This window comes from Malaclemys terrapin, chromosome 7, assembly GCF_027887155.1.
Source record: "Malaclemys terrapin pileata isolate rMalTer1 chromosome 7, rMalTer1.hap1, whole genome shotgun sequence".
In the NCBI taxonomy this organism is placed as follows: Eukaryota; Metazoa; Chordata; order Testudines; family Emydidae; genus Malaclemys; species Malaclemys terrapin.
The window spans coordinates 70,061,023-70,082,029 of NC_071511.1; the positions used below are offsets into that span (position 1 = coordinate 70,061,023).

The 21,007-nt window shown below is 43.3% G+C and overlaps 1 protein-coding gene across 4 annotated transcripts in view; it reads right to left on the reverse strand.

Annotated features, from left to right (window-relative positions):
• Nucleotides 1–21,007, reverse strand: part of RASGEF1A (RasGEF domain family member 1A) — a 279,434-nt gene that overhangs the window by 21,278 nt on the left and 237,149 nt on the right. For 3 of the 4 annotated variants that reach the window (XM_054036094.1, XM_054036090.1, XM_054036093.1), the window contains 2 exons: nt 12,830–13,009; nt 4,253–4,381 (listed from right to left, as the gene is read on the reverse strand). In XM_054036094.1, coding sequence (XP_053892069.1) covers nt 4,253–4,381; nt 12,830–13,003 — 303 coding nt within the window. In that variant the 5' untranslated portion in view covers nt 13,004–13,009. Of the gene's footprint in view, nt 1–4,252; nt 4,382–12,829; nt 13,010–17,181; nt 17,335–21,007 lie in introns of those variants that run through there. The other variant, XM_054036091.1, reaches the window with a different exon arrangement.

Here is a 21,007-nt window from a genome sequence, read left to right on the forward strand (position 1 = left end):
GCTGGTGAACTAACTTCCAGGAGAACTGCACAGATTTACACTAGATGAGGAATTGGGCCATAATATCAATCAAATGAGTGAAATATTTTAGAGAGAGAATATATTTTAGTGGATCAACTTCCATTGATGAAAGAGACAGGCTTAGAGCTCAGTGTAGCTCGAAAGCTTGTCTCTCACACCAACGGAAGTTGGGCCAATAAAAGATATTACCTCACCCACCTTGTCTCTCCAATGTCCTAGGATCAACATGGCTACAACACTGAAATATTTTACGTATATGCAGTAGATAGAAACACACACGTTTTTCTAAATATTGATCTGCTGTGTTAATATGCTAGCAAGGTAGTAATACATATGATAAGAACATTACTGTAGAGTTGTTTCCCCATAACAAAATACCACCTCTAGATCTTGGTCTCCTTTTGGAGCTAGCAAGTAGTAATTTCTTGGTACTGTCTAGCTATTGACTTTTGTCTTCTCTATGAAGGGTTTGATCCAAAGCCCTTTGAAGTCAATGGGGTATTTCTACTTACTATGGGTTTTGGATAGGCCCCATAGGAGGACAATGTTTGAAATCTGAAGTGATGTGAATGTTCAGTGTGTCACCATTATCCGTCCCTTGCTTTCTTGAGCACTGAATTTACTCCCTTTATTTCCTTTTAAAAAAGCAGTATTTAAAATGAAATATGCAGCTAGATGGATCAAATCTATTTCATAATCAAGCTACTATTTAACATTTCAGTACAAATTAGATTGGTTAAGCTATTTAGGGCCGGAGACTGTTTCATTACTATGCTTGTAGAACACCTGTTACAATGGGCCTCTAGTCCCTGTTTGGGGCTTTTAGCCACTCTGGCTATATAAAGCTTACTGCATTTAATTTAAAAAAAAATCACAGACCATAATAGAAGTTGGTGACTTTCCAAGTTAACTAGTAGTTAAAAACCAAAGCTGTCCTTTGAGGCAATATTTTTACCAATATGTTTCCCCAGCTGATTCTATCCGCAGGCAGTATTGTACCGCTGCTCTTTCTCTGGGTCAATCACTCTTGGTCTTGTCTATATCTCATTGGAAAGTTATTTGTTCTTTATTGACAGAGTTAATAAGTGACTGACATATTACACCTGATGTCTTAAAACCTACCAGACTGTCACTCTTGAAAATTAGCCAGCGGGCTTGAAGATAGCGCAGAGTGTTTTCCTTTCAATCTACCACTTACATCTTGACAGGCTTTCCCCTTTTTCTGTGCTACTAGGCAGAGACGTCAAAAATGTAGGAATGATAAGCACCGTGGTGCATAACTTCAAAGCCTGGCCCCCTGCCAGTGTTTCAGCTCATACGCCACCCAGACAACAAGTCAGCCAGCCCTTTATTTTATAATTTGTTTATGCAAATCTCTAATCAGAAAGTGATCAGATCTGTTGTAACTTTTTGTGCCAGCTATTTTCTGGTGCTATAGAACTTAATTAGTAGATGCTGGTGGAACAGATTTTGGCCAATGATACCCTAATGAGTTATGATTGGGTGTGCATACAGTGACTTCAGTTTAGAAGTTATATGATGCACATGGAATGAGTTTTTACATTCCTACTTTGCAGCCAAACAGAGCAAATCATTTGCAAATACTAATGGGCCAAATTCATCCCTGGTGAATGCAGATGCAATACCAGTGGAAGTCTGTAGGCCAAATTTACATTGGGGCTGGAAGAAGTGCAGTGGTGTAACTTGCATTAATTTGGTATTCACTGGGCATGGAAAACAAGTGCAATTTACACTGAGGGGGAAGAAAGGGTTGGAGCCATAGCAAAAAAAGCAACTTACAGGAGGGTGCAAAGTAGCTTTCCAAAAACTTTCATTTTCACACCTTGCTGTTAACTGATTTTCCTTGATGCCTATTTCCAACTTATCAACACAAGGTCTGCGAGCGTGGGTGTTCAGAAAGTGAACTGCTCTATTTTACACCTTCCTGCTAGTTGATTTTCCTGCTACATCATCTCAGTATGTAAGCTACACTTGTTTTGCATACCCATTGAATGCCTAAATTGCATGGGTTATATTACCTAACAACTTGCACTTTATGTATAACATACATTGTCATTTAAGTTACCAATACATTTGGCTTAGTGCTTATTTGCTGGTGTCTTCTGATATGAATGCACTGAACTACATAGATGTCTGCAAAGAAGAGCATCATCTTGTACTCTTATTATCCATAAACCTTAAATAGTCCATATGTGAATTTTGAAAGCTTAATTATTGATAGCAGTGAATTTCACTCTTGTATATAGGGACGGCTTAAATTGTCGAGGGTCTGATTCAGCAAAGTGCTTAAGCAATGAGACTATTCAAATGCTTAGTTATATATGTACCCAAGTTCCTTGCTGAACTGGGACCTGTTATAAAAGAATTGTCTCAGACCATTGCCCAGAACCTGAACTGAACCTAGTCATTTAGAGCTTTGAAAATATCTATTAATATGGCCCCATTTCTGTGCCCTTCAGTACATCCCAGTTTCAACCTGAAGTACCAAGAGAAGACATTCCTCCAGTGATAGCAAATTGGAAGCCCCAGTATATATGGGACACCATTTTAAGCATCATATCTGCTATACTTGCTCAGAGAGTCTAATTGACTTACTGCTTAAAACACCAGCAGCAGCCTCTCTCATAGACTTTAAGGCTAGAAGGGACCATCATAATCATCTAGTCTGACCTACTACACATTGCAGGCCACAGAACCTCACTCACCCACACCTGTAATACACCCCTAACCTCTGGCTCAGTTAGAAGTCCTCAAATCACGATTTAAAGCAGGTGCGATGGAAGCTCCCTAAAAATGCTGGGGGCTGGGGGAGCACTGGTGCCCAAACCATGGTCTTGCCCCCATGCTGCCCCTTCCCCCGATGCCCCACCCCCCCAACACTCATCCTTACAGCTGGTGAAAAGTGATGGGACCATGATCCCCTGGCCTCCCCAGTTCTAGTGCCCAAGATTTCAAGACTTAAAGTTACAGAGACTTCACCATTTACACTAGTTTAAACCTGCAAGTGACCCATGCCCCATGCTGCAAAGAAAGGTGAACCCCCCGCCCCCAGGGTCTCTGCCAATCTGAAAATTCCTTCCTGCCCCCAAAATATGATGATCAGTTAGACTCTGAGCATTTCAGCAAGACCCAACTGCCAGACACTTGGGAAAGAATTATCTGAAGTAATTCAAAACTCTAGTGTCTCATCGGCCATTGAGGATATTTGCTACTAGCAGTCACAGATCAGCTACGTCTCATAATACCATCCCCTCCATTAACTTATCAAGCTCAGTTTTGAAGCCAGTTAGATCTTTTTGCCCCTACTACTCCCCTTGGAAGACTGTTCCAGAACTTCACTCCTCTGATGGTTAAGCTAGCCCTCCCAACGTTGGTATACCGCAGTATGATTAGGGGAGCTGGAGTAAAATGGTCAGCTTTGGGAGTAGTGGTGGTGAAATTTGGTGGCTCAGGAATGCTGCCAGACAAAGAGTAGAAGCCCCTTCGGCATTGTTCTCTTCTGTGAATCAAGTTTTGTTTCCTACAGTTTTGACTGACTGTGCCAACACCTACTGCTAAAGAAACACTAATGGAACAGAACCAGCTTGGCAATGGTGGGAAGTTAGGAAATTTTTGAAAAAATGGAATGGAGGTCCAGAAAAGCTTGTTCTTGTGAGATTTCTGTTATAGCCATGGTGGGGTGGGGGGTGGGGAGAGAGAGAGAGTTGGGATAAATTGAAAGATGTCAAACTTCTGGATCCGCATTGGAACCTCAACCTGCTTGCTTGCTACCTCTCACCAGTATTCACTAGTGTTACCTGCTCATTGAAACTGAAGTCAGTGGGTGACTAGTAGGAGTTAAGGACTGTAGAATTTGCCTAACGGTAAACTGAAGTCCACGACCCAGAACAGTGCACCCTCTATGCTATATACAGTTTTTCAAAGGGTTTTAAAAGCCTATTGCATTTTAATATTCAATACCTCCCATTGGAAAAAGAAGCCACAATGTATCCCCAAGTGATAGAAGGGCCTCAGCCCAATGAGCTAATGGATATTGAGGTTCTATGATTAGCCAAGAATTAACAGTGTTTCAGGGAAAGAGGCTTAAATATCAAAGTCTTTAGTGAAATACATCTGTCAGAGTATGTTCTATGCACTTTTAGCTTAAAAAATAAAGGAAAATAAAATGCACAATAGCTTAGTTCAATACGGAAACAAACTGTTTATTTACCTTGTCTGCCTCAGACCCAATCTCAAGCTGCTGCTTCTGCTTAATGCAGATCTGCCCCACTTTTGCCAGGAGCTCGTGTGGGTGGATGAAGACTCGGGAGCTCAATAGGAAAGTGAAGATGTAAGTCCTCTGCAAGAAAGATGGGTGGGGAGGGGGAAACAAGTGAGAAACTTGAGCAGAACAACAGATGGAACTTTCCCTAGGTTAAGCTTTCTGCATATCACCTTCCCCAGGGATCAATGCCCCTTCCTAGCTTTACTGGTAACAATAGGAAGAAATACACTATGTTTCAGAAGCTGTTAATAGAGCTATTTTTTTCAGATTCCCAAACTATCTGTCACGTCAAGATAACAAACTAAATATGCCTAAGTAGTTGTCCTTCACCAAAAAGACAAACGATATCTGTCCAAGGATGCTAGCACCCCATCTTGAACACTATTTATGCTGCTTTGTTTCTTTAAGAGCAATTGTTTTTATTTGACTGCCCAAAACCTATTGCAAGTTAGTTCCAAACCACAGCAGTGTTTTTGTTTCATATGTGTTTTTCCTTTCCATGCTCTTTCCCACAATCAATGTTACAGGCTTGGGTTCAGTTTGCACTCATACGACAATATTTCAGTTTTAAGCCAGTAAAACTCTTTGCTTCCTTGAGGCCCAATTCAGATCCCTTTGAACTTTTATAGCACTATATCAGTGGTAATCATTATTATTATCATTAGGATTAGGCCCTCAATGTGTACTTACACAAGCTGGGTCAGATTCTGTTCTGAGTTATAGCCAGGCAGCTCCATTGATTCAAGTTGAATATATGTTCAAGTGACACAGGGTAACTTTTGTCCCATTTGTTTTTCTGAACTCCTAATGCAAAAGTTTCATTTGTGACTTGGCTTCTCTACAGGCACATTCAAATGTAGCCTCATGAGGACCGATAACATCTCCCAGTTTATTAAGCAGCGCAGTCTAGGTTGCCTTTACTGTTATTCTTTAGAATTCTTGACTTTGTGCAATTTGGAATTGGAAAACTGTTCTCAACTGCTTAAACTTGAGCATGTAAATGACCAAATTTGCAATGTTTTGTGTTAATTTTGCATCAGGTTTACAGAAACTGGAACTGGCATGCTGAAACCAGGCAGGTACATAACTGCCTAATTTACACACGCACACATGTCTGTGGGATTGCACAAGTGAACTGAGGCCCCAGCAAATTTAAGGCAGTTAGTAAAAAATGTGGCCTTTGTTGTATTAGCTGTTCACTAGACAATCAGATGACCTTGTCTATTTTCTTCAAAAACACACACATTTTAAATCATGATGGTCTCTTTATCAATCCAAAGAAAAGATGATTTTTCTCTCTAATTACAGGCAAATAGGCTGTTAATACAGACATTTAGTTTCATGATGTCCATTATGCAGTGTTATAACATTTGTAGCAGAGCAAATCCCTTTGCAGCAAAAGAGAAAAGGAAGCTTTTATGAAAAAATTGAACAGAAAATGACTGTTTCTTGGGAATGAGAGAATTGTAGACTGAATACCATCAGTTACAGAACTACTTCTATCCCCTGTTGAGGAAGGGGAACAGAGCTAAATTACGAAGGGTGTGTTTTAATAGTTCATTTTGGGTTTAGAGATCTGGTTTTGGTGATGCTCCTATGCTTAGAATTGAGAGTTTCACTAGTATCAGTAATATCTGTAGGACCAGAATGAACTTTTAAAGGTCTGTATCCACTATGGATGGACTAAGGAAGTAAGGGAGACACAGCTGGCTAAATTTGGGGTCTAATGCTTAACTGCTGTAATACAGAAAAGCTCTGTTGATACCTCTGGGCAGCTCTGTCCTGTGATCAGGCTCAGGTGGAAGTTAGCTCAGGCGACTGGATACTCTTCCTGGTGTGAGAGTAGGCTGGCTATAACATTTCTGACATATTGCAGTTCAGGATAGTTTACAGGCCATTCTTGGTTTGGCATTTTGCTCAAGAACTTTTCTTATTTGCAATGAATTATGGAAGTTGTACATGATTCCTTCACATGCGCCTGGAAATGGTTATTACTCTGCTGCCAATCTGTGATGAAAGTTTATAAGCATAATTCTTCGGCAGTGGGTGCTCTATATTTTTGAGATAATTTGAAGTTGGAATGAACCCCAACCTTGTCCCACAAATTGGAAAGGAGACTCAACAGAGTTACAGGCCAATGTCTCAGATCTGTCTTCTCACATTCCATACAGTATAGGCCTAGCAAATGCAACAGGCAGCAGCGCTGAATGTGAGAAATAAACTTCAGAGTGCCAACTCAAAATAGTAACATGTGAAAGTACTGTTGTGGTGTGTTATAAGCCATGCATAGTTCACTTCTATTCCTGTTGTTTTTCCCCCTTACAGCCAAATTCTGCACTCACATATATGATCCCTCTGACTTAAAGCAATGGGCACGCCCTGGTGTAATTGAGGAGAAACTTTAGCACTTGGGTGCAGCTCTTATACTTGTAATTGGACTGTGTATAAATTCTTCTTCTGGAAATGGGTCAAGTCCTTCTTGCTTTGACACTCCCTCACCTCCCATTCTGTGAATAACTAGAGAAGAGGTGTGAAAGGTTTGTCTCTCCAAGTCCCTTGGGTTTTCCACAAATGCACTTTTCTGCGAGGGGAGGAAGGAATACTGTTGAGACTGTCAGTAAAGCTGCCTTTCTAGGTTAGTAGAAGATAGCTGAAATATAAGCTGCACTGTCCTATCAGTGACCTTCGCTCTGATAAGCTAGGCCACATTCTTTGTGGCAAGATATATTTTAGCCTTGCACACTAATTCTAGTCTAGGTCTCTTCCTGAAAGTTTGTGTTCTGTGGGATACTGTTTATCCAGAGTGAATCCGAGATAACCATACTCAGAATACCAGTTCTTTAAAGTCCTGCTGTAGGCTGGGACTAAATCCAAATGATCAGGGCTCTTGTGGTTTTTTTTTTTTTTTTTTTTTTTTTTTTTTTTTTTTTGGTGGTTTGTGTTAAAACAGTGCTCACAAAAGTGCAGAACTCATACAGCCAGAAATAGCGCAGGCAATGTATATCTCATTTCTAACTAGCAATAGCCACACAGTGCCAATCCAGGCCTTCTCCAGAGTTTGGGCTGCCTGTTTTTTGATATGAACAAAATCCCCCATGGCATTGGTTTTGCCCAGTATTTAATTTACTGGGACCAGATTCACAACTGGTGTAAAATGGAATAGTTACATTGCTGTCAGTAGAGAGATGCCAGCGTACACCAGCTAGGAATCTGGCCCCATTTGTCCAGGCTTCTTGATCTGATTCTGCTGTAATTTACACAAGTGTAAAATCAGGAGGAAATCCAATTGAATAATGAGAGTGCAACCTGGTGTATGTCTCTCTATTTGAATAATGAGCCTCTAGGGTAAGGTCTGGTCACTGCCCATCTCATCCTATTCCATTGTGTGTTGAGTCTAGGTTGAACGAATGAAACGAGTCTCCCCCCGGCCCCCAGTACATACATACTCACTATCTGGTATAAATGTCTTAGGCCCTGTCTACGTGGGGGATTTTGGTGATTGTTACAGCTGTGCTAGTTCACACATCCAGTGGAGATGGTCCACACCAGTGTAAACCATGACTCTGACCAGTGAAGCATACCTCAACTTTAAAGCCCTTACTAGGTGATCCCACTCCCATTGACTTGAATGGCAGTTGGATCAGACCCCTCAGTCTGCTAAACAGACACGATTGCCCTAAAAGGTGGAAGCCAGTGTGCTGGGAGCTTAGATGAGATCACCTAATCTTTTTTAGTTTGTGTGTGAGCCATAAACCAGGATTTAAATTGGAGGCCTCTTGAGGGAAAAAGCTGTTGCTTTGAACCAGCTTTATTTAACACATAGACACACACGCTGTCTCATAGGTGCTCCCTCTTTTTTTGATTAAGATGGCTTGGACCAGGAAATTCAGCTATGTAGCTCACTGGTTTGACAAAGAATGATTTTAAAAAATGCTTCCTTAAATGGTGAGGTTGAAAATTATGCCCCAATGCTGGCAGGTATTTGGGAGAAGATGAGGAAAATTCCTCTCGGCACTTTAGAACAACTTACGCTGACACAAAAGGGGTCTGTGCTTTATAAGAAAAAAAGGAAGCAGATTTCTTTAGTTCCTAAAGTTGTTGCTAAGAGACATCCTAAACTATAAAAAGGACAAAGAGAGAGAGAGCAAGACTAAAGAGGCAACTGTTACTTTATGGCCCAAGAATGTACTGATGTCTTCTTGAGGAAAAAGAAAAATATTTTCCTTGTGCTCTTGCTGCTTGATCTGGAACTTCTTATTTGTGAAATAGTTGCTTGAAACTTTCTCTTGCTTGGGCATGAGGATTACAGACCAGTACATTCCATTCCTAACTTCCAGAACGCTGCTGTCTCATGAGCACACATTTTTCTATGCACCAGAGAAGCCTCTGTACACAAACAAGCCTCCCAGGAGCAGCACACAAACATAGGCCCTTATCTCGCCTCTCCTCTCCCTCCTGCTGACCTCCATCTACAGCTCTGCCAAAATGACAGAGAAGTCTTGTGTTGCTTGAAACCAGAATGGAAAAATACAGTATTTTTTCCCCATCCGGTTTAGGGAAGGATACTGGGATCTTAAGCGTCACATAGACACAAAGTGGAGTATTTTCCAAGCAATGTGCTTGGGGAAGTTAGTTAGGGTTACCATATTTCAACAAGCAAAAAAGAGGACGGGAGGAGCCCCGCCCTAGCCCCTCCCACTTCCCGCCCCCCCAGAACCCCCAACCCTCCCCCCGTTCCTTGTCCCCTGACTGCCCCCTCCTGGGACCCCTGCCCCTAACTGCCCCCCGGGACTCCACTCCCTATCTAAGCCTCCTTGCCTCTTGTCCCCTGACTGCCCCAACCCTTATCCACACCCCCACCCCCAGACAGACCCCTGGGACTCCCACGCCCCATCCAACCACTCCCCACCCCCTGACAGCCCCCCCCCAGAACTCCCAACCCATCTAAACCCCTCTGCTCCCTGTCCCCTGACTGCTCCGATCCCTCTCCACACTCCTGCTCCCTGACAGCCCTCCCAGAACTCCCAACCCATCTAAACCCCTCTGCTCCCTGTCCCCTGACTGCTCCGATCCCTCTCCCCACTCCTGCCCCCTGACAGCTCCCCCCCAGAACTCCCAGCCCCCTACCCCCCGCTCCTTGTCCCCTGACTGCCCCCTCCTGGGACCCCTGCTCCTAACTGCCCTCCAGAACCCCACCCCCTACCTAAGACTCCCTGTTCCTTGTCCCCTAACTGCCCCCTCCTAAGACCCCCCCCCAACTGCCCCCCAGGACCCTACCCCCTACCTGTACCCTGACTGCCCAAAACTTTCTCCACTCCCCTCCAAAAGCCCCCCCCCCCGTTTCTTGACTGCCCCCTCCAGAACCTCCCTGTCCCTTCTCCTGCCCCCCCTTACCCTGCTGCTCAGAACAGGGTGTTGGGCTTTGTGCCAGCCGGACACAAGGCTGAGCTCCCCTGCACAACACAAAACCCGGTCCCTGGCCCTGCACAGGGCTGCCGGAGCGGGCTGCAGGAGGAGGAGCTGCCGGCCGGCTCAGAATGCAGGGAGGGGGGGGGGTGGGAGGAGGAAGCTGCTCCGGAGTCCAGCCCGGGACTTTCCTGCAGCCCTCCCAGCCGGGGGAGGGGGAAATCCCGGACATTGTGAGTGCTTTACAAATTCCCCCCGGACGCTATTTTTAGCACACAAAAGGAGGACATGTCCGGGTAAATCCGGACGAATGGTAACCCTAAGTTAGTTCAGAGGGTTTGGTGAGAACCAGCTTCTTTAGTGATTTACAAATGTGTCACTGCTGAACTCAGGAAATCTATACTGACATCACTGATTGTTGCTTTAAGTCAGTAGTTCTCAATCAGGGGTACGCAGAGGTCTTCCAGGGGATACCTCAACTCATCTAAATATTTGCCTAGTTTTACAACAGGATACATAAAAAGCAGTTGCGAAGTCAGTGTAAACTAAAATTTCATACAGACAATGACTTGTTTATACTGCTGTATATGTTATACACTGAAGTATAAGTACATTATATTATATTATAATTTATTTTATAATTATATGGTAAAAATGTGAAAGCAATATTTCAGTAATAGAGTGCTGGAACACTGTATTTTTATGTCTGACTTTGTAAGCAACTAGTTTTTAAGTGAGGTGTAACTTGAGGGTATGCAAGACAAATCAGAGTCCTGAAAGGGGTACAGTAGTCTGGAAAGGTTGAGAGCCACTGCTCTAAGCAAGGCCAAACTGGCAATACAAAACCTGCTATCACCGCTCCTGGCATATGCTACCAGTGAAATGGGACTAATGGGCTTTGCTCTTTCCTTTCAAGCATCACAGCCAAGATGACAGAGTAAGTGGGCTGTCACTCTGTTCCTTTGTGGCCACTCCTTTTAAAAGTAAAAATAGGTGTGGGTTGAAGTCTAAACCTGTAACCAGATCCAAATCCAGGCTTTTGGGGAGGCTTGGATTTGGGATGACTTGTATCCAGCCCACTCTTTACACTGTTCAAGCTGTTTTGTTTTATTATGTATCAGAGGGGTAGCCGTGTTAGTCTGAATCTGTAAAAAGCAACAGAGGGTCCTGTGGCACCTTTAAGACTAACAGAAGTATTGGGAGCATAAGCTTTCGTGGCTAAGAACTCACATCTGAAGAAGTGAGGTTCTTACCCACGAAAGCTTATGCTCCCAATACTTCTGTTAGTCTTAAAGGTGTGCCACAGGACCCTCTTTTGTTTTATTATGTAACCCTTCATGCTAAGATCAATTTGCTGTCAGTGATCTGACTTCTCTAAGGGAATGTACCCTCCTGCTGTGGCAGGGTTTTCCCATCTCTCTTCCAGGAACTTACTTGGCTGCTTGACAGGTTTTGCATCCCCTGTGACTTGTTTGCTTGTTTATTTGGATCATAAGGTCCTCATGGTGGGCACCTGGATTTATGTATTTGGTGTAATGCACTTAGCATGCTTGGTGTATTACAGAATATCTGTAACTCCTAAGATCCACAAATCATTGCTAGAACCCTGAAGATAATATCAACAATAGGGAGCAAGATTCAAAATAGCTGTGTTATAAATAGACAGCCCCTTACACTAAGGGACTTGCATTAGCAGCTACTTAATGAGCTGCAGGAAGGAACTCAAGCAGCTACGAGCTGTGCCATAGTACTATGTAACAGGTGGAGAATGGATTCTTACAAGGCTTAACTGCAGCAGTGTAATGCTACTTGCCTGGTGTACAAAACCTCATGCTCTTTTCTAGCTCTATCTGCTGCTTTCTTCATCACACTGAGTGTCTTGAAGGAAGGAACAAACCTGTGCCTGCTGTACATGGTGTACTAAAAACTCATAAAAGAATGGAACAAATGGAGGCATTAAGACCAAATGGTGGTTAACCCGCTGGGCTTTAGGAAGAATTACATACTCTGTGTGTCTGTCTGTCAAATGCAATGCAATTATCGCTATGCGTGGTAAATAGAAGCTTTAGGACTGCTTTTGAATTGGAAAGTTGCTACATTCCTTTTTTGTAAAAACAAACCTAACGTTTCGGACAAGGCTACTGGTGTTGTGTTCAAGGGAAACTACATGTGGGGATGAAAATCTTTTTGTAGTGAGGGATGGTGCGTTTTTAAATTGTGACCTCAAAATAATAAATAAAGCACAGATCCAGCTCAGGAAGGCTCCTGCTACAAGACATTCCTGGTATGGCCCACAGTAATGTTTGATTTTAATATAGCTAAAGGGTTTGGATTCCTCTACCACTGCTGTGCTTTTTCCCAGGGCTTAAACACAGCTTGTGCTATACAATCTTTATGCTTTTCTGCAACCTCCTTAACTAAAACCTTCCACTTAATGGGGCTGAGGGGGTTATTTTAAGTAATGTAATAATCTCTGAATAATATCCTAGGTTGGGATGCCTATTGCATACCCGGCAGTTACACGTGGTGTTTATTTCAGTGGATTGTGGCGAGAATGTCGAAACAGCTGCAAAACCATTCCTAGGTTCAGAAACTTAAATTCTAGCAGAACTGGCCAGTTCAGATGTGCTGAGAAAGAACATTTAATTAAAGTCTGTTTTTTTGCTTTTCAGTGTACCTAACTAAAAGAGACACAAAATAAGGGGAAAAAATTGAGCTGTGCTCAGCACACCGCTGATATCTTTCCCCCCAGCAGAATCCAGTTAGTAGCTAATCTTGGTTGCACTAGAGCAAAGGCAGCTTAGCGGGATCGAAATTTCTTCTGCTAATGCTGCTGTTAATTGGTTTTTAGTGTGCCTGACAGGGGTTCAGGAGGGCTTGATTTCACTAGCAAATATTGCTGTTCAAAAAGATAGAGGGTCCCTCCCAGGTGGGCATCATCTCCTATGAAGGGAAGGCCCATTACTTGCAACAAAGCAATTAGATCATTAGGCCTGTTTGATCATCTTGGTTAAGATGAAGCAATTTTTAAGAAAATTAATTAATAATACCACCTGTGTTGGGATCATGACTCTGTTTAGATGCCAGAGGAATACAAGTTCTGAAATGTCTACTTACATCTGGATAATAGTCCATGGTGGGCACCAGGCGCTCTATCAGGGCCTCCAGTGATCCAGAGACGAGATTCCCATCCTGGTAAACAGGATCTCCACACCTCTCGCCCATGTCTGGCTGCACCTGCCCACTACAACTGGAACCGAGCATGCTGGAAAATATTGGTGTCTGGGGCATAGTTTCCTGCAGGATTGAAGGAAGAAAGAAGGAGGGTTCAGGTTTCTTTGCAGATCTCTACTGTGAGTCTTCATGGCTTTTGCAAAGGCATAAATTAGACACAGATTACATATTGGAGTGAACACAGCATGGGCATTGGGGGAGGGAGATGTGAGCCCAAACTCCCACAGACCTGCAGATGGCATTTAGTTTTGAAATTACATGCAACCTATGTTCCTAATTTCTTCACTGTGTAGTTGCTCTCAGGATGTTCCCCCTCCCCCGCCCCCATTACAAATAAGACTATAGAGATATCAGCACAAAATACCATGTAAATTGAAGGAGCAATCTCGCACATAGATAACAAATCGTGACCTATTCTACAAACAACTACATTACATGGGCACAGTGTCCTTGTTTAATGTTCTGGGGGGAGGTCTTTTAGAGAAAATACTAAACCCTGCTGGATATGTGGCGATAAACCCTCCAGTAATAATCTCTCTTGCTAGGTCTAGCCCAGATAGTGACAGAAGTGCATTTTGTCTTGCACATACTTGGACACATGGACTGCACTGCTAATGATTAGGGATGTACCACCTGAACAAGAATGTCCTGTTGTGTAGCATTTGACCGTATGAGTTGGGTGAGCTTGAACAAACACTCCAATATTTGTGCCTGACCTCTTAGGAGACTGTTTTACCTTGGAAACATAAAGCAAAGCTGCTGTAGTGACATACAAACCAAATAAGCTCTTTTCTCTCGACCAGAAACTACAGTATGTTGTAGTTACCATGTGCAAATAAGTCTTGACGTGCAAAAAAACCCAAACAAACCTGACTACAACTTAAATGTACATTGAAGGAAAAACAAAGCATGTTACTGAAATATGCAAAGTTTCCCATTCCCTATAGTTAAGGCTATGATTTTGTCACAGAGGACGCAGAAGTCAAGGAATCTGTGACTTCCAAAGACCTCTGTGACATCAGCCCCTGTGGCAGGGAGCTGTGAGGTACCCCCACCGTCTGAGGCAGCGGGCCCCTAAGCTCTGAACTGCCATGGGCAGCGGGGGGTACCTTGCAGCTTCCAGCTACCACGGGCAAAAGGGGTACCCAGCAGCTCCTGGACACCAGAGGGGAGGGAGGATCCTGGCAGCTCCCCGGCCACCACAGGGTGGGGTGGGGTAGGGGGACCCCCATAGTTCCCCAGCTGCATCTGTGTGGCGGAGAGACCCTGTCAGCTCCCCGGTGTGGCGGCTGCTGCAAGGGGACCCCCCGTAGCTCCCTGGCTGCCACAGCAGGCCAGGGGGACCCCCACAGCACCCCACTGTGGTGGCAGAGGGATTCACGCAGCTCCCCTCCATTGTGGGGGGGCAGGGGATCCTCTGGAGCTCCCGGCTGCCATGGGGGCAGCGGGGCAACTCCTGCAGCTCCCCACTGCGGCAGCAGAGGGATTCACACAGCTCCCCACTGCTGAGGAGGGGGTTAGAGGGACTCCACAGCTCCCCTCTGAAATGGGAGGGCAGGGGGACACTGGAGCTCTGGGTGGTGGGGGTCCCAGACCTCCCAGCCATCCGCAGCTGCACAGCCCCTTCCCATTTTGTCATGGATATTTTTCGTAAAAGTCACGGACAGGTCATGGGCAATAAAGAAAAATTAATGGAAGCCCGTGACCAGTCCCTGACTTTTACGAAAAATATCCATGACAAAATATTAGCCTTACCTACAATGCCACAGCAAATACCTGTGTGGAAGAATAATACTTTTCCTGTCAGGATCTTTCTCAATAGCTATTGTTTACTATGTTGAGCCTTAAAGGGCCACTGTCAAGGTTGATAAGGCCTTAGGGGAGGTAGAGTTCTGTTCCTACTCTGCCATTAACTCATGTAACCTTGGGCTAGTCCTTGCCTCAGTTTCCCCATTTGTGAATTGGAGAGACTGTCCCACCTTTGTGAAGAACTTTTATGGATGAAAGGTGATAGGAATATTGTTAAAACTGATCTGAAAATGACAGTTGTTCCATGTTCCAGATTTTCTCTTAGACACCAGTTGAATGTCTTCCCCCTCTGCCTCTTTTTACCCATGTTGCAAGGGCTGGTTCAAAAACTGAAAGCCATATTTATCTTAAGAATTTTTAATGAGCTCTTGCAACAACATGGCATAACTGCTCAGGCAGGTCAAGTCAGCATTTAAGCCCTATACATGTTAGTTTCCTTTTAACAGGTCTTGTAAAATTGTCAATATTTACTAGCCCAGGCAGAAAATACTTATCCCTAGTTTTACTAAGATGGTGATTTTGGGTGGGGAGTGGGGAACGAAAAGAAGGGGTTAAATCCCAATGTTACTAGTACTTATCCATGAAAACAAGAGTTACTCATTATAAGCGAGCTGGTGAATAGAATTGTGCTTGGCCGCTTTAACCAGGACGCCTTTCTATCTGTGCCAACACACAATAAATATATTAACTGATCTGAAACTACCTGTGGCTGAAAACATGGCAGCTATTCAACTATGAACATCAGCACTACCCTACAGTTCAGGACACTTCCAGTGTTTGGTTGCTTGAAATTGCAAATAAGCGCCTGATTTAAAAACAAAATGTACAGGATCTCGTGGCATACACTTCTCACTAACGTGTTAAAGTATTTCAGCAATTTAGTCACAAGGCATGTGCTCTGGAGCACGCGAGAGCTTGACAAATGACTATTTCCTTGGGAGTGTGTGACGAAGAAGCCAACTTAGCTATGCATATTATGTAAGTTGTCAGTAATTTGTTTTTTCCTTTTAAGGCCCACAGCAATAGCTTTGATCGACTCACTCAGAGTGCACTAATGTACGGTATGTTCTATCGGGCTAATAATGGCATGGAGGTGCATGTCCAGCTTTGCAAAGGGATGCTAACTGCTAATGAAGCAATCAGCAATAAAGCAGCTGGGGGGAGGGGAAGCATTCTTATGAATCGTTTCTAGAACCTGTTCAAAATTGTGTGTGTGAAGATCTTTTTGGAAGGAGGACTAAGATTTTTTTCTTTATGGGAATGGAACTGCAGATAAATTTTAAGCTCTGCCTTCCCAGTAGGTAAAAGAGTAGTTTGTAGCTAGCAGCTCTCATGCTTGTTGAAACTTCCCAGAAACAATAAATAAATTTAAGCAAATGAATCAAGCTGCATTGCCACTTCTCTAACACTGCTCTTGCGACTGCACTCTGGAAAAACAAATCTCTCTGTGGGACGTGTTGCTGCACATTACTTAGTATTACATGGTAGTTAAACGTACTTTGTTTGAAGACACGGGCAAAGCATTTGTTTTTCCCCAGGCTTGAATGAACCAGAACTCTGTGAAAGTTCACCGTAAGCAAAATATCCTCACAAAATTCAATATAGAACCTAAATATTGTGTATAAGAACTACCTGCTGGTACTAAAATAAGACCACTTGGCTGCACTGGAGGCAGGCAGGGTTGAAAAGAAGCCCATCAGCTTTAAAAGTTCACTGAATCTATTATTACATAAATTATTAAATGTATCAGTAATTCAGTGCTTCCAGGGTATCTCCCATGGATGCAGAAGGAAGTGCCACAAATACAACCTGAGTGCCTTTCTGGTTTGCCAAGAAAGTGGACATTTAAATCCTGAAGTGGCAGTATTCATCTTTCATGCCAAGTCCAAAACTTACCTGCAATCACCAGTCTCCCAACAAATAAAACAGCCCTGGAAGGTTTATCTGTGACTAATGCAGACACACAGCCAAAGGAATATAACTGTTGACATCCATCTATATCAATCCAAGCAAACGTTTTCACAAGCAGAACATGCTCAAAGGAGCTTCGCTCACTACAGCTGGGGTATACATTTCTTTTTCAACAGCAGACAGTAAACCAAACCATTCAATATTTCTGAACTTATAAAACTTAACCATTCCAGAGTGAGCAAATGAATCCCATTCAAATTAAAACCATATTTTTTGCTAACAGAACAAAGACAATTTAAAAGATTATGGGGCAGATTCTGATCTCAGTGATGTTGATGCACAGCAGGAATGATTCCCTTAAAATCAGAGGAGAAGCTGTAGTCATCTTCGAGTATAAATCCGATCAAAATTTAGCTTTGCCATTAACGTATGTGCATGTATAAATACACATACCACTACCATATATACATTAACAAAAATCAGTGTACCCATAACTGAAAATCTTGAACTCTTACCCTCATTTTTTTCTGTAATATGTACATAAGCTGTGGCGGTCTGTAAGATCCCGATGGCTTTCCCAGAGTATAAAAGTCTCAGCCAGCCATTGCAGCTCCAACCTGCCAGAAAAAAATCTCTCTGGCTTCAGCTTTCCTTCCCGCCAGCTTAGATCTAAACAGCCTCAGGTTCATCTGAGCAAAACCAGAAAGCTCACAGCTTTCCAGGCTGGCTCTGACGTCAGCCCCTGGCTCAGCTTTCTGTTGGCTGAGAGAGAGCTTGTCCAATTCAAAAGAAGCTGAGTTTACTAGGGCTGGCTTTTGTGTGTTCACTGTACAAGCGTTGAAAGAAAAGCCCACCCTCCGCTTTCCTCTATAGAAGCTTTAACACATCCAACAGGTTAGACCGCTTAGTACCTTTTCCCTCCCACCTCTTTTCTCCTTTAGAAACTTAAGAGGCCTGGAAGAACAACAATACGTCAGCCTCTTTTATACTGGCTGAAAACAACCACCATATGCTCTGTGTGGTGATGCTCTCTAGTTTGGGGCTGCCACGGGGAAGACCAGATAACTGAGCAAAGCACAAGTGTGGCAGATGGAGTTAGTGCATTTCTGACTTGTGGCATTGTGCTAGCCAAACAAAACTGCTGATTCATTTCTTTGCTCTCGATATAAAAAGATGTGGCTTTTTTGGGGCAGGAAGCGGTGCCCACAATCAACATCTGGATGATATTCAAAAGCAAGCCCTAGCAACAGGCAGACCCATGGCATGGGATATTCAGCAGCACCCAGCCTTGGCCTAATTCTCTTCCCAGTGCCGTCAATGGAGGTTTTACCATCAACTTCAATGGAAGCAGAGTCGGACCAGACCTGACAGCTGTTTAAAAAATCCATCTCTTGAGATTTCAAGGTTCAGATTATCATTTTCCCTCCCCCTGCCAACTATTTCAATGCAGATCTGAAATTTGTCACCTCTGATGGGATGGTGTTTTGGGAAAATGCCCATAGGGGGTGGGCAGGGAGGCAGTGGCCAATCTTCTGTATAACCACTGCAATCTCTCTCTCTGAAAACCACTCACTTATGGTCTCTTTCCAATACTAATTGGAATATTGGCACTGCTGTCCCAAACTTCAAAACTGTAAATGGCAGCTTGAGTCTGCCTGTGCCAGCTCCAGCTCCACGTTTAGGGAAACCTAGAATCATAAAAAATGTAGGGCTGAAATGGAGAAATCATCTAGGCCAGCCTGCTGTGCCGAGGCAGCACCGAGTAAACCTAGACCATCCCTGACAGGTGTTTCTCCAACCTGTTTTTAGAAACCTCCAATGACTGGGATTGCACAACCTTCCTTGGAAGCCTAGTCCACAGCTTACCTATCCTTAGAGTTAGAAAGTTTTTCTTAATAGCTAACCAAATCTCCCTTGCTACAGATTAAGCCCATTACCTCTTGTCCTAGGTTCAGTGGACATGGAGAACATTTGATCGCTGTCCTCTTTATAACATGCTGGGAGACTGTTAAACTGGTTAAAAGGCAGGGAAAAAGGGATAGGAATAAATGGTCGGTTTTCAGAATGGAGAGTGGTAAATAGCGGTGTCCCCCGGGGATCTGTACTCAGACCAGTGCTGTTCCACATATTCATAAATGATCTGGATAAGGGGGTAAACAGTGAGGTGGCAAAATTTGCAGAAGATATAAAATTACTCAAGCTAGTTAAGTCCAAAACAGACTGAGAGTTACAAAGGGATCTCACAAAACTGGGCGAGATCAAAGGGCAGATCAAATTCAATGTTGATAAATGCAACGTAATGCACACTGGAAAGCATAATCCCAATTATACATACAAAATGATGGGATCTCAATTAGCTGTTACCACTCAAGAAAGAGATCTTGGAGTCACTGTGGATAGTTCTCTAAAAAAATCCTCTCTATGTGCAGTGTTATTCAAAAAAGCTAATAGAATGTTAGGAACCATTAGGAAAGCGATAGATAATGCAGAAAATATCATAATGTCACTATATAAATCCACAATATGCCCAAGCCTTGAATATGACATGCAGTTCTGGTTTCCCCATCTCAAAAAGGGTATATTAGAAATGGAAAAGGTACAGAGAAGGCCCAATAAATAAATAAATAAATAAAGGATATGAAACAGAGTGTGCATCTGTATGAGGAGAGATTAAAACTATTTGGGACTGTTCATCTTGGAAAAGAGACAGCTAAATGGGGATACGATAGAGGTATATAAAATCATGAATGGTGAGGAGAAAGTGTATAAGGAAGTGTTGTTTACCCCTTCACATAACACAAGGACACAATTAAATAGGCAGCAAGTTTAAAACAAACAAAATAAAATACTTCTTCACACAACACACAGTCAAGCTATGGAACTCGTTGCCAGGGGCTGTGGTGAAAGCCAAAACTATAACAGGGTTCAAAAAAGAACTAGATAAGTTCTTGGAGGATAGGTCCATCAATGGTAAAAATGGTCAGAAATGCAATCCCATGCTCTGGGTGTCCCTAAGCCTCTGACTGGCAGAAGCTGGGGCTGTACAATAGGGGATGTATCCATTGATGATTGCCTTGTTCTTTTCATTCCCTTTGACACATGTGGCATTGGCCACTGTTGGAGCACAGGATATCGGACTCTATAAACCATTGGTTTGATCCAATATAGCCATTCTTATGTTATCAGGTTAAGGCCTGTGTTAAAAGTACGGTGATCAATTGTTATAATGTGATGCAATTAGAAAGTACAGCTCCAACCTACTTGTGAGCATTCAGCATTGTCTTCTGGTAATGTGAGGAAAGAAAGTAACAGTGCATCAGAATCAAGAGGAGACCCTAAGTTGTTTGAGTGTGTCATAGTGACCAAAATAATTGTGTCCCCCCCCCGCTCCCCCAGTTAAAAGAAAGAGGGATAGCTGAGTTGGACTGCGAACAGGGATACAGAAAGGTAGTTGGCTTTGCTGGCTGGTCTGCAACATCCTCTCTATTTGTCAGGTTTTATGCTTCCCATTCCAAATATTTTTGCTGTGTGACTGTTTTGGACATGCACTTTTATCCTCCTGTTGAGCATCGGGCATAAATTGCTGTCAAGAGCAGGATATAAGAAGTACATGGACCAACAGAGAGCAATCGAATGTTTTCCAAGGGAAACAATTTCTAAGTATGAACCCTCATTGAAGAATCAGTTCAATAGTCAGAGCTACACCTAGTAGTACTAACAAAATCAAAAAGTGAATGCACAAGATGTTTTTTTTTTCAAACCACGCTTTTATCCTATGTTAATCCATTCTCCCTTCCTGTGCAAAAGGATGTTGAGACCAAGTACAGTGCTTGCCAGTTAGAATTAGCAAAATGCACCAAGTTAATTAAGCTCCAACAAAAGATTCAGCTTCAATTAATGTTAAAAGCGACTCAGGCTTGCTAATAACACGAGAGATGTGATCAGATCCGGGATGGAAGGTGGGTAGGTCTCTCATCAATAAGGGGCATTGTGCCTCATTGAGGGCAGTGCACAGCTATACAGCCCCAAAGGTACGTGTCCCAGGCATTGCGCCTTTTGGAGCTTTCCATTGTGCAGGGGGAGGAAAGTCACTGCCCCAGTACTACATGAGCACTGAGAGGATGGGGAAGATCTCCCCTCATTTGGGATGCCTAATGATACTAGCTTCACCTTTGCTCTCTGAGTGCAAGGATGCTGTGCTTGGCCCCTGCATGGGTATGGTAGGGGAGGCAGCTGCTCTGGCTTCCTCTCCCCCTGGCACCCCACCTACATGCATACCCTTTCAGGAGCCAGGTGACATCTGGCCCTAGATGCATAAAACATTCAAGGCAAAATGAGGGC